Here is a 10,000-nt window from a genome sequence, read left to right as displayed (position 1 = left end):
AGGAGAGGAGGAAGGGAGGAAGGAGAGGAGGAAGGGAGGAAGGAGAGGAGGAAGGGAGGAGAGGAGGAGAGGAGAAAGGGAGGAGAGGAGGAAGGAAGGAGAGGAGGAAGGAAGGAGAGGAGGAAGGGAGGAGAGGAGGAAGGAAGGAAGGAAGGAGATGAGGAAGGGAGGAGAGGAGGAAGGGAGGAGATGAGGAAGGAAGGAGATGAGGAAGGGAGGAGATGAGGAAGGGAGGAGAGGAGGAAGGGAGGAGATGAGGAAGGGCTGATAAATACCAGCATCCAACATTAAAACAAAAGCAAAAAGCCGTCATGTAGCTGCAGTAGGGAAACAGAAGCTAAATCTCCAGAATGCCAAAAACACCTGTATGTCGTACTCATCTGGAAAAAATGTCCAGTCTACCTCGTCTACTGTATCCCACAATGCAAAGCGCTAGACCGCTACAGACTACGGGTACAACAAGTCTTCCTGTCGCGAGGCCCCAATGGACCGATGGACCGATGGACCGAGGCCCCGATGGACCGAGGCCCCGATGGACCGATGGACCGAGGCCCCGATGGACCGAGGCCCCGATGGACCGATGGACCGATGGACTGATGGACCGAGGCCCCGATGGACCGATGGACCGAGGCCCCGATGGACCGATGGACCGATGGACTGATGGACCGAGGCCCCGATGGACCAATGGACCGATGGACCGATGGACCGAGGCCCCGATGGACCGAGGCCCCGATGGACCGATGGACCGAGGCCCCGATGGACCGATGGACCGATGGACCGAGGCCCCGATGGACCGATGGACCGAGGCCCCGATGGACCGATGGACCGATGGACTGATGGACCGAGGCCCCGATGGACCGATGGACCGATGGACCGATGGACCGAGGCCCCGATGGACCGATGGACCGATGGACTGATGGACCGAGGCCCCGATGGACCGATGGACCGAGGCCCCGATGGACCGATGGACCAATGGACTGATGGACCGAGGCCCCGATGGACCGATGGACCGAGGCCCCGATGGACCGATGGACCGAGGCCCCGATGGACCGAGGCCCCGATGGACCGAGGCCCCGATGGACCGATGGACCGATGGACTGATGGACCGAGGCCCCGATGGACCGATGGACCGAGGCCCCGATGGACCGAGGCCCCGATGGACCGATGGACCGATGGACTGATGGACTGATGGACCGATGGAGCAGCGACGGGGAAACACTCACGATTTGTCTCTGCGGTGTGCGAGGCGTCGCTGGGGACTTCCCTGCCGTCGCCGTGGTGATAAGGATTTCCCCCGGCTCCGCTCCTTGATTGGTGACTGGGCGCTGGACGACTTCAGGATCTACGAGAATCACACAAAGCAACAAAGACTCAAAATCACTATGATGAGACAATTTACAACCTGTATTTCATTCATTTCATTTACATTGAAATGATTACATTTATCAGTTATCATGAGGGCTGACCCGACTGTTGCCATGGTAATCCACCTCCACATCAGTATTTGAATGCTTTGTTTCTGTAATAATAAGTAATCTGGATTAAAATGGATTCGTGTTCAGCAGCTCTTAAAAACAGGGAAGAGTTTTTCTTTTCTTTTCTAATCCCCCTCAATGTTGAAAAACTGCTGTGACATGAACGTAACATGAATGTTGCAGAAAATACAACTTAAAGCTCTAAAATGAGGCGTCTGCTGTGTTCAATCTGAAGCTCTCATTAAGAACTCAGCAGGAGAAGAAAGCTGCAGGAGGAACACGGACAAAGCAAAGCCAGGAAGTGGCTCATATTCCACAGCTGGTCACGTTGGTCATGTGGTTCTGACAGATATACGAGTCTGTGTGTGTGTGTGTGTGTGTGTGTGTGTGTGTGTGTGTGTGTGTGTGTTTGTGTGTGTGTGTGTGCGTGTGTGCGTGCGTGCGTGCGTCTGGTATTCTGGTAGTCTGGTAGAGTCTGGTAGTCTGGTAGAGTCTGGTAGTCTGGTAGTCTGGTAGAGTCTGGTAGAGTCTGGTAGTCTGGTAGTCTGGTAGAGTCTGGTAGTCTGGTAGTCTGGTAGTCTGGTAGTCTGGTAGTCTGGTAGTCTGGTAGAGTCTGGTAGTCTGGTAGTCTGGTAGTCTGGTAGTCTGGTAGTCTGGTAGTCTGGTAGAGTCTGGTAGTCTGGTAGTCTGGTAGAGTCTGGTAGTCTGGTAGAGTCTGGTAGTCTGGTAGTCTGGTAGTATGGTAGAGTCTGGTAGTCTGGTAGAGTCTGGTAGTCTGGTAGTCTGGTAGAGTCTGGTAGAGTCTGGTAGTCTGGTAGTCTGGTAGAGTCTGGTAGAGTCTGGTAGTCTGGTAGTCTGGTAGAGTCTGGTAGTCTGGTAGAGTCTGGTAGTCTGGTAGTCTGGTAGAGTCTGGTAGTCTGGTAGTCTGGTAGTCTGGTATTCTGGTAGTCTGGTAGTCTGGTAGAGTCTGGTAGTCTGGTAGTCTGGTAGTCTGGTAGTCTGGTAGAGTCTGGTAGAGTCTGGTAGTCTGGTAGTCTGGTAGAGTCTGGTAGAGTCTGGTAGTCTGGTAGTCTGGTAGAGTCTGGTAGTCTGGTAGTCTGGTAGAGTCTGGTAGTCTGGTAGTCTGGTAGTCTGGTAGTCTGGTAGAGTCTGGTAGAGTCTGGTAGTCTGGTAGTCTGGTAGAGTCTGGTAGAGTCTGGTAGTCTGGTAGTCTGGTAGAGTCTGGTAGTCTGGTAGAGTCTGGTAGTCTGGTAGTCTGGTAGAGTCTGGTAGTCTGGTAGTCTGGTAGAGTCTGGTAGTCTGGTAGAGTCCCACAGTCAGTAACACAAACCTCCTGTTGAACCCTAAAGCATTCCTCTGAAGGAGAGATTCACCTCCAGCATGTATCACCACTTGTTTTTTCTGATTTCTAAACAGATGTTTTAACACCAGAATGGATCTATCTGCTTCATGTGAGTCTATGTGGAGCTAGAAGGAAGTCAGCGCTTTTATTGTGGTAGTCTGAGTAACGTGACGTCATATCCGTTCCGTATCCGTCAACCAAAACAAACCTCAGAGAGTGTAAAACGTTGGAGGGTCGTCGTGGATACGACCTGCACCCTCACATGTTAAATCCAGCGTGGTAAACACTACACATCCAGGAAAGGATGGAAACACTTTGGGTTTCACACATTGACAGGAAAAGCAGAGCTAGACAGAGCAGAGCTAAAGCTGCACGCTAACTTCTAAACAATGGCCAAAATATGTCCGAAAATAAAATTCAAAAAAGGCAGAAATATGTCTGAAAACATGCCAAAGTATGTCCAAAATATGGCCGAAAAAATGTAAAATAAAAAGGTTGAAATATGTCCGAAAAAAGGCCGAAAACATGCCAAAGTATGTCTGAAATATGGCCAAACAAACATCCAAAAAAAGGCAGATATCTCTGAATAAAAGTCTGAAAAATGCCTGAAAAATGTCCAAAACAACATTGCTGGATAATCAATGCAATCAATAATTCCTGTCATTGATCCTGATCTATTTGACTTCAGGACGTCTCTGACTACAGACATGCTGAAAATCAAACAATCTACTGGATTCATTTAGAGATTTATAGAAGTTAAAGTCTCTAGAAGTGGAGGATTCATCTGGTTCCCTTCATGGTCTAGAGGTAAACAAGTTAACAACAATCACTAGAAATCACAATATAGAATCACAATACATATAGAATCACAATACATACAGAATCACAATACATACAGAATCACAATACATATAGAATCACAATACATATAGAATCACAATACATACAGAATCACAATACATATAGAATCACAATACATATAGAATCACAATACATACAGAATCACAATACATATAGAATCACAATACATATAGAACCAGGAGATCAGATCGCTCCAGTTCTACTAACTAAACCACCTCACTGTCGAGGTCTGAAACTCAACTCCTTATAAAGAGACGAACATGAACACACACTGACGTCTATAATAACAATGAATTCATCACATTCTTCAGAGTACAGCAGAGATTAAACCAAAGTCTCACTAACCAGCTGACCACAGTCCGACTGTGTGTGTGTGTGTGTGTGTGTGTGTGTGTGTGACAGCTGCAAACTCTCTGACCTACATATCTTGCTGACATGCAATGCAGTCCATACACCACTAACACCGGCATCTCACTCAACCACACACACACACAACCACACACACACGCACACACAACCACACACACACACACACACACACACACACACAACCACACACACACACACACACACACACACACCCTTCACAGAACTGTATGTGCTGCAGAAATACGCAAAAAGAAAACAGAAAACAAGAAGTAAAGCCGTAGAAAATGAGACATAAAAAGTGAAGCGTTCATAAAACATCTAACCTCAAACAACCCCCCCGTTACTCACACATTCCTTCCTTCTCCATCGTGCCCTTAATCATTCCTGACAGTTTATATTCCTTGTTCAGCTCTGAAGCGACTACATCCATCTCTGGTCTCCTGGACTAATAGAATGTAATCTAGGTGTTTCCCTTCGGTCTCCAGCGGCTCTGAGATGATCTGTTATCACAGGAGAGGATCTATGTGATCTGACACTCAGAAGTTTAATCTGACACTTTTCAAATAAATGAAGAATAACATTTTAGATCTGACGTCATTTAATGTTCGATACATTTTACATAAAGAAACATGATCTACATGTTAAATGAGTGTTAGAACTAGACCGTAGCTCCTGTTGGAGGGTGGTGTAACACAGTACTGGACTTTGTCATCTCTAGTGGTTATTTGCATGAAAACACACAATTCAAATGATTATTTAAATATTGTCTTTGATTAAAACACATCTTGGTACGTTGTTATGAAGTTCAACAGGTCATAATTCTCTCTAATAACTATTTTATATTGATGTGAAAACATCTCCTTTAAACATCTGGATTTATTCAAGTTTCTCACCAAAAACTACATTTTACCAGATTACATTTGAACACATCATGATAACGTTGTAATATACTTTCACCCAATAGTCATTTTCCTGAGCCGATTTTGAACACCTCATAATAATAACTTAATGGCACCTCCGTTAACGTTGGTATCTCCGTTATTCATCCAGTCAGCACTGTGCTGCTAACGGCTGCTAACAGCTAACGTTACTAACTCTCCTCCTGATGATTCAAACACAGGTTTGTTGTTCTCAGTGTCTCTTTATCAGGTAGAAACAGGATGCGTCCTCTCAGGTTTAGTACGCTGTTTTATGAGCTTTTTATTTCTCTCCTGTGTCTCCGGTCCCAAACTAACTGAAACATGAAGCAGCGTGCGTCTGCGTCATCGTACAGCGTAACTGTGGGAGCATCAATAAGAGGAATCGATAGACACGGAGGCATGAGATGACAAAGAATCAGACAACTACGGTTCTCTATTCCATCTCCAGCGTTTTCTCTGCCTGCCAAAGTGGCGGATGTCCTGATGGTTTCCCCCCCCACTGCGGGTGGCGGGAGCATCAGAATCATCACAAAACGAACTGCTGTTGAAACTTTAACCTTCAGTCTCTCCAGGCAGAGATTCAAAATGACTGATAATGTTGAAGATGATGATGTAAAATGTATGTGTTTTTATACGTAAACATTTTTGAATCGTTTTTTATCGCCTATGTAACCTAAACAAAGAGACCTTCAGGGACTTTCTATGTTTCCTCTCTCAGCCTGTAGATGTTGTGCACGCTCGCGAGTGCCTTTTCTCTCTTCAGCTCCGGTTGCAGGGCTAACAGCGTGCAACCATAACTAACGTTTGGTTAGAAATGGAGTCCGCTAACGCCAACAAACAACCAGCCGCCACCACAACTCAGACTCCAACACAAACTCCACGGAAGCACAAAAAACACCAACGTTTTCCCTCGACAAACATGTGACATACGGAGTGATACTGTGCTTTTAGCTGCTAATGTTGCTAACGTTAATCAACATGATGCCTCGTCAGTCTCATGTGCGTCGCCTCACTGTTTTAACCGATGCTCTCTCCGTCTACGTAGTGCGAGCAACAGACTGACGTCGTTGACTCAACGGCCACAGGCGTCTCTGTTAACGAGCTGTTTCTTACAGTTAAAGATGAGTAGAAGTTCTTTACAGCAGCGTTGCAGCAGACAGCAGACAGCGTGAGGCTGAGCAGCAGCTCTGGTAGCGTTGCAGCAGCTCTGGTAGCGTTGCAGCAGCTCTGGTAGCGTTGCAGCAGACAGCGTGAGGCTGAGCAGCAGCTCTGGTAGCGTTGCAGCAGCTCTGGTAGCGTTGCAGCAGCTCTGGTAGCGTTGCAGCAGACAGCGTGAGGCTGAGCAGCAGCTCTGGTAGCGTTGCAGCAGCTCTGGTAGCGTTGCAGCAGACAGCGTGAGGCTGAGCAGCAGCTCTGGTAGCGTTGCAGCAGACAGCAGACAGCAGACAGCGTGAGGCTGAGCAGCAGCTCTGGTTACTCCGTAAACGAATCACATCTGAGTCACAGTCAGAAGGAAATGAAATGCAGCAGACTCCCTGAAATCAATTCACTATATTCAGTTGAACTAACTGGCAGCAAACGTAGTGCATGTGACCGTGAACTGTAACCGTGTACATCCAGATTGAGCGTTTCTAAAGGTCATGTTTGGTGGTTTGATGTGATTTTAAGAGACATTTTGGTCTTTTGTATTGAACTATGAAATAACATATTCGTATTGTATTTTTTGGCAGATAAGCCCTCATTAGTTTTTACTACCGCTAAGAGCTGTTTACTTCTGGAAACCCAAACGGTTCATCTCCACCCGGCTGCATTCAGTCGTTTCCATCCTGGTTCAGTTGTTTGGTGGTTTGTGTTTCCTTCTGCTTCACATACAGGCTGCACACTCCACTTATTCTCCTCATAAAACTACGCTGAAGCTCATAAAGGAATCCTGTTATCTATCAGGAGAGTTTAACATTCAATCCACTGATATGTCTTTGGAACTACCGGGCAACACATTACTTTCTGATCCTGGTACATTCATATCTCTTATTAAAAAGGTATGATGTATATCATGTAGTTTGATTAACAAAGGTGGTCTGTAGGAAACTAATGAAACCCTTTATCAGCTTCTGAACATCAAACACGATCACGTGTGGTGTTCTCGTCTATATCAGGGATCAGTGGAGAACATAGAGAGGAAAACACCTGTTGGATTATCTTTCATTGAAAATGGTCAAATGTTGATGTTGAACTGTTTCAGCGGTTGCAGATGATGGATGGACTTTAATAATAAAGTGGAATACTGCAGAGATCTGAGTGTGCAGATATCTTTTCTGGACTCATTGATTTCTCCATCACCTTATCAGAGATGAAGACGGGTGGAGCGGGGGTCATCCTGCATTACCAACGTTCTTGAAATATGAAATCTGTATGAAAGCTATCATCACCCCGGTGTGTCTGTGTGTGTACAGTATGTACCTTCATCCTCATGTCCCGGCCGTGTTTCTCCAGCTCCTTCCTCATCTCCTGAGGTCCCAGTCGGGCAGCATTCAGCACCAAATGCTTCCACTCGATTGGCTGGAAGACGTGGGGGTCGTGAGGCACGTACAGGCCGATCTTCACCTGGGAGAGGAAGGGGTTAAAGTCAGACACGCCTCAGTGATTCTACTAATACTGCTCTACACATCTCCATCCCGTCTCCTACCTTCTTCAGAGTGTGCTGGTATCTCTTGTAGGAGCTCTCGAACTCGGCCACCAGTTCTCCCAGCGTGCGGTGCGTCAGCGGTTTGTCCATCAGGTCCTGGCGGCGGCTCATGCCGAGCGACCCGTAGCGGCCGTTGCAGTAGACGCCCAGCACGACGTGGTGGAAGCAGTGACCTGAAAACTGGGTCTTAAAGCTGATGGGGAAGCGCTCGAGAGACGTCAGCCCGTTGGTCAGGTAGCTGCTCAGAGTTAAGGAAGGATCTGGACTGGAGGGGTTTTATTACCACACACTCGGACCGACACTGACACATCGGACTACAAGCCTGAAATCAAACTACAACGTTCAGGGGAGTGGAAGTGTGTTTGTCTGGATCTGTCTGAGCAGAGCAGCTTGAGTCATGTTGGATCAGATTCAGTCTGAACACACCGCCGGGTCAACGCCGGCTCTGAGGCTGCTCCTCCGTCTGACTGAATGTGACCAGAGATAGATGAGCTCTCTGGTAGCAGCAGAAACATGAGCAGAGGATGACACACGCTCAGGGTATGTGTGTGTGTGTGTGTGTGTGTGTGTGTGTGTGTGTGTGTGTGTGTGAGACTCACTAGGAGATATGGAGCGATTATGTGCACCTCTTGACCTTTGACCTCCTCATTCCATATGCATAGTTTCCACCTCTCTTTCTTTTCTCTCTTGTCCTCCTGTCCTGCTCCATAATGCCTTCAGATCCACCAGTCCAGTCCAATCCATAAGTCTGACTGCTGTATAAACATGATAAACACCGTGTCTGGATGAGGAACACTAACACACTGATCCTCTCTAACGAACAGTTCATTAAACAAACACACGTCCTGTGATGGAGGACATGAGACATACAGCAGCTCTCTCTCTGTCTCCGACTCTCCCTATCGGTTACCATAGAAACCACTACGAGAGAGTATCTATCCATCCATCCATCCCATAATATAATAATGTAATACTTATCCTGCAGATATTTCACCGTTTCTATGTTTGGGGGTCAGAGAGAAACCGTATCTGTGGATATAATGCAGAGTTAATCCTCTCTCTCTCCCTCCCTCCCTCATCTCTTCCTCCCTCTCTCCCTCCCTCATCTCTTCCTCCCTCTCTCCCTCCCTCATCTCTTCCTCTCTCTCCCTCCCCCCCTCCCTCATCTCTTCCTCCAGTTCCTCTCTATGTTTCCGTCTCTGGTATATTTCAAAGCAGGGAGATTCAAGATAAGAAACTAGTGTTAAAGGCCTGAAATCGTCTTTCTGTGTGGAGCCCTTTCACTGAGAGTCATGTGCTTTCAGCGTCATGCAGCCGACTCCAGGCTGGGGGTTACTCCGCTGGCAGCTCGGAGAACGTGTTGAGATATGTGGTATAAACACAAGTCTGAGGCCTCTTAGGTCTTATTAAAGGAAATCTGAATGTTACAGCACAACATCATATTTTAGTAAGATTCACCTATCTCCTGATTCAATACTATCACCATACCTTACCAGGCTGCCGATTCATTATGTATTGTGATTTATTATGATTTTTGTTAACTGTTTTAACACTAAACCAGAGGTCAGAGGTCAGAGGTCAGAGGTCAGCATCCTGCAGCTCTTCAGCTCCTCTCCAGAGGCTCTCTGAGGAGCTTTAAACATGGAAATGAATAACTGTTCTTTGTTTACATTTTCATTTTTGTAGGTCTATGGTACGACGGTATGACAGTACGACGGTACGACGGTACGACGGAGTATTAGGGCCACATTGAGGAGAAATAATAAATCTGAGATTTAGAGAATAAAGTCATAATATTATAAAGTAGTAATTTTACATGTTATTTTCTTTTTTGTCGTAAAGTTCTGACTTTATTCTCGTTATATTATAGTTTATATTGAAAAAGTCTGTTACCAAGTTCCTCATTTATTATTCTAATAATAAATTAAAAGTCTGTTCATTTTGAAAATAATTTATCAAATCGCTTGTGTACGATTAATTATTCTAATAATAAATTAAAATCAAAATTGTATAAATAAAATAAATCTGTGTGTTCATTTGCTACATTTGGTTTTATAAAGTTAAGAAAGCGATGTCTAAGTCCAGCCTGACGTCGCCTTATCAAAGAACAGCCACTTCCACACAGTGAGGCATACAGCAGATAAATGAAACACCGGTACCGGATCGGTACTCGGTATCGGCCGATACCCAGAGCCCAGGTATCAGTATCGGTATCAGGACTGAAGGAGTGTGATCGGTGCGTCTCTAGAGAATACGTAGGCATGAAGTCAGAGACAGAGTCAACAGGTTGAGTCACATTAACACCAGCCGGTATGTCAACAGGGCGTGTCCCGGCATTAACATTGAA

At 46.2% G+C, this 10,000-nt stretch overlaps 1 protein-coding gene across 4 annotated transcripts in view; it reads right to left on the bottom strand.

The window, feature by feature from the left end:
- The window catches only part of vash2 (vasohibin 2), a 44,771-nt gene that overhangs the window by 8,854 nt on the left and 25,917 nt on the right, over nt 1-10,000 (bottom strand). For 2 of the 4 annotated variants that reach the window (XM_037750354.1, XM_037750355.1), the window contains exons 6-8: nt 7,654-7,891; nt 7,428-7,571; nt 1,224-1,342 (exon numbers count right to left, since the gene is read on the bottom strand). In XM_037750354.1, the coding sequence (XP_037606282.1) occupies nt 1,224-1,342; nt 7,428-7,571; nt 7,654-7,891 (501 nt within the window). Of the gene's footprint in view, nt 1-845; nt 915-1,194; nt 1,343-4,395; nt 4,548-7,427; nt 7,572-7,653; nt 7,892-10,000 lie in introns of those variants that run through there. The other 2 variants (XM_037750356.1, XM_037750357.1) reach the window with 2 other exon arrangements.

Source organism: Sebastes umbrosus, chromosome 18 (assembly GCF_015220745.1).
Source record: "Sebastes umbrosus isolate fSebUmb1 chromosome 18, fSebUmb1.pri, whole genome shotgun sequence".
Classification (NCBI taxonomy): domain Eukaryota; kingdom Metazoa; phylum Chordata; class Actinopteri; order Perciformes; family Sebastidae; genus Sebastes; species Sebastes umbrosus.
Note: the sequence above shows the minus strand (reverse complement) of the source record. Positions and strands in the feature narration are given on the sequence as shown.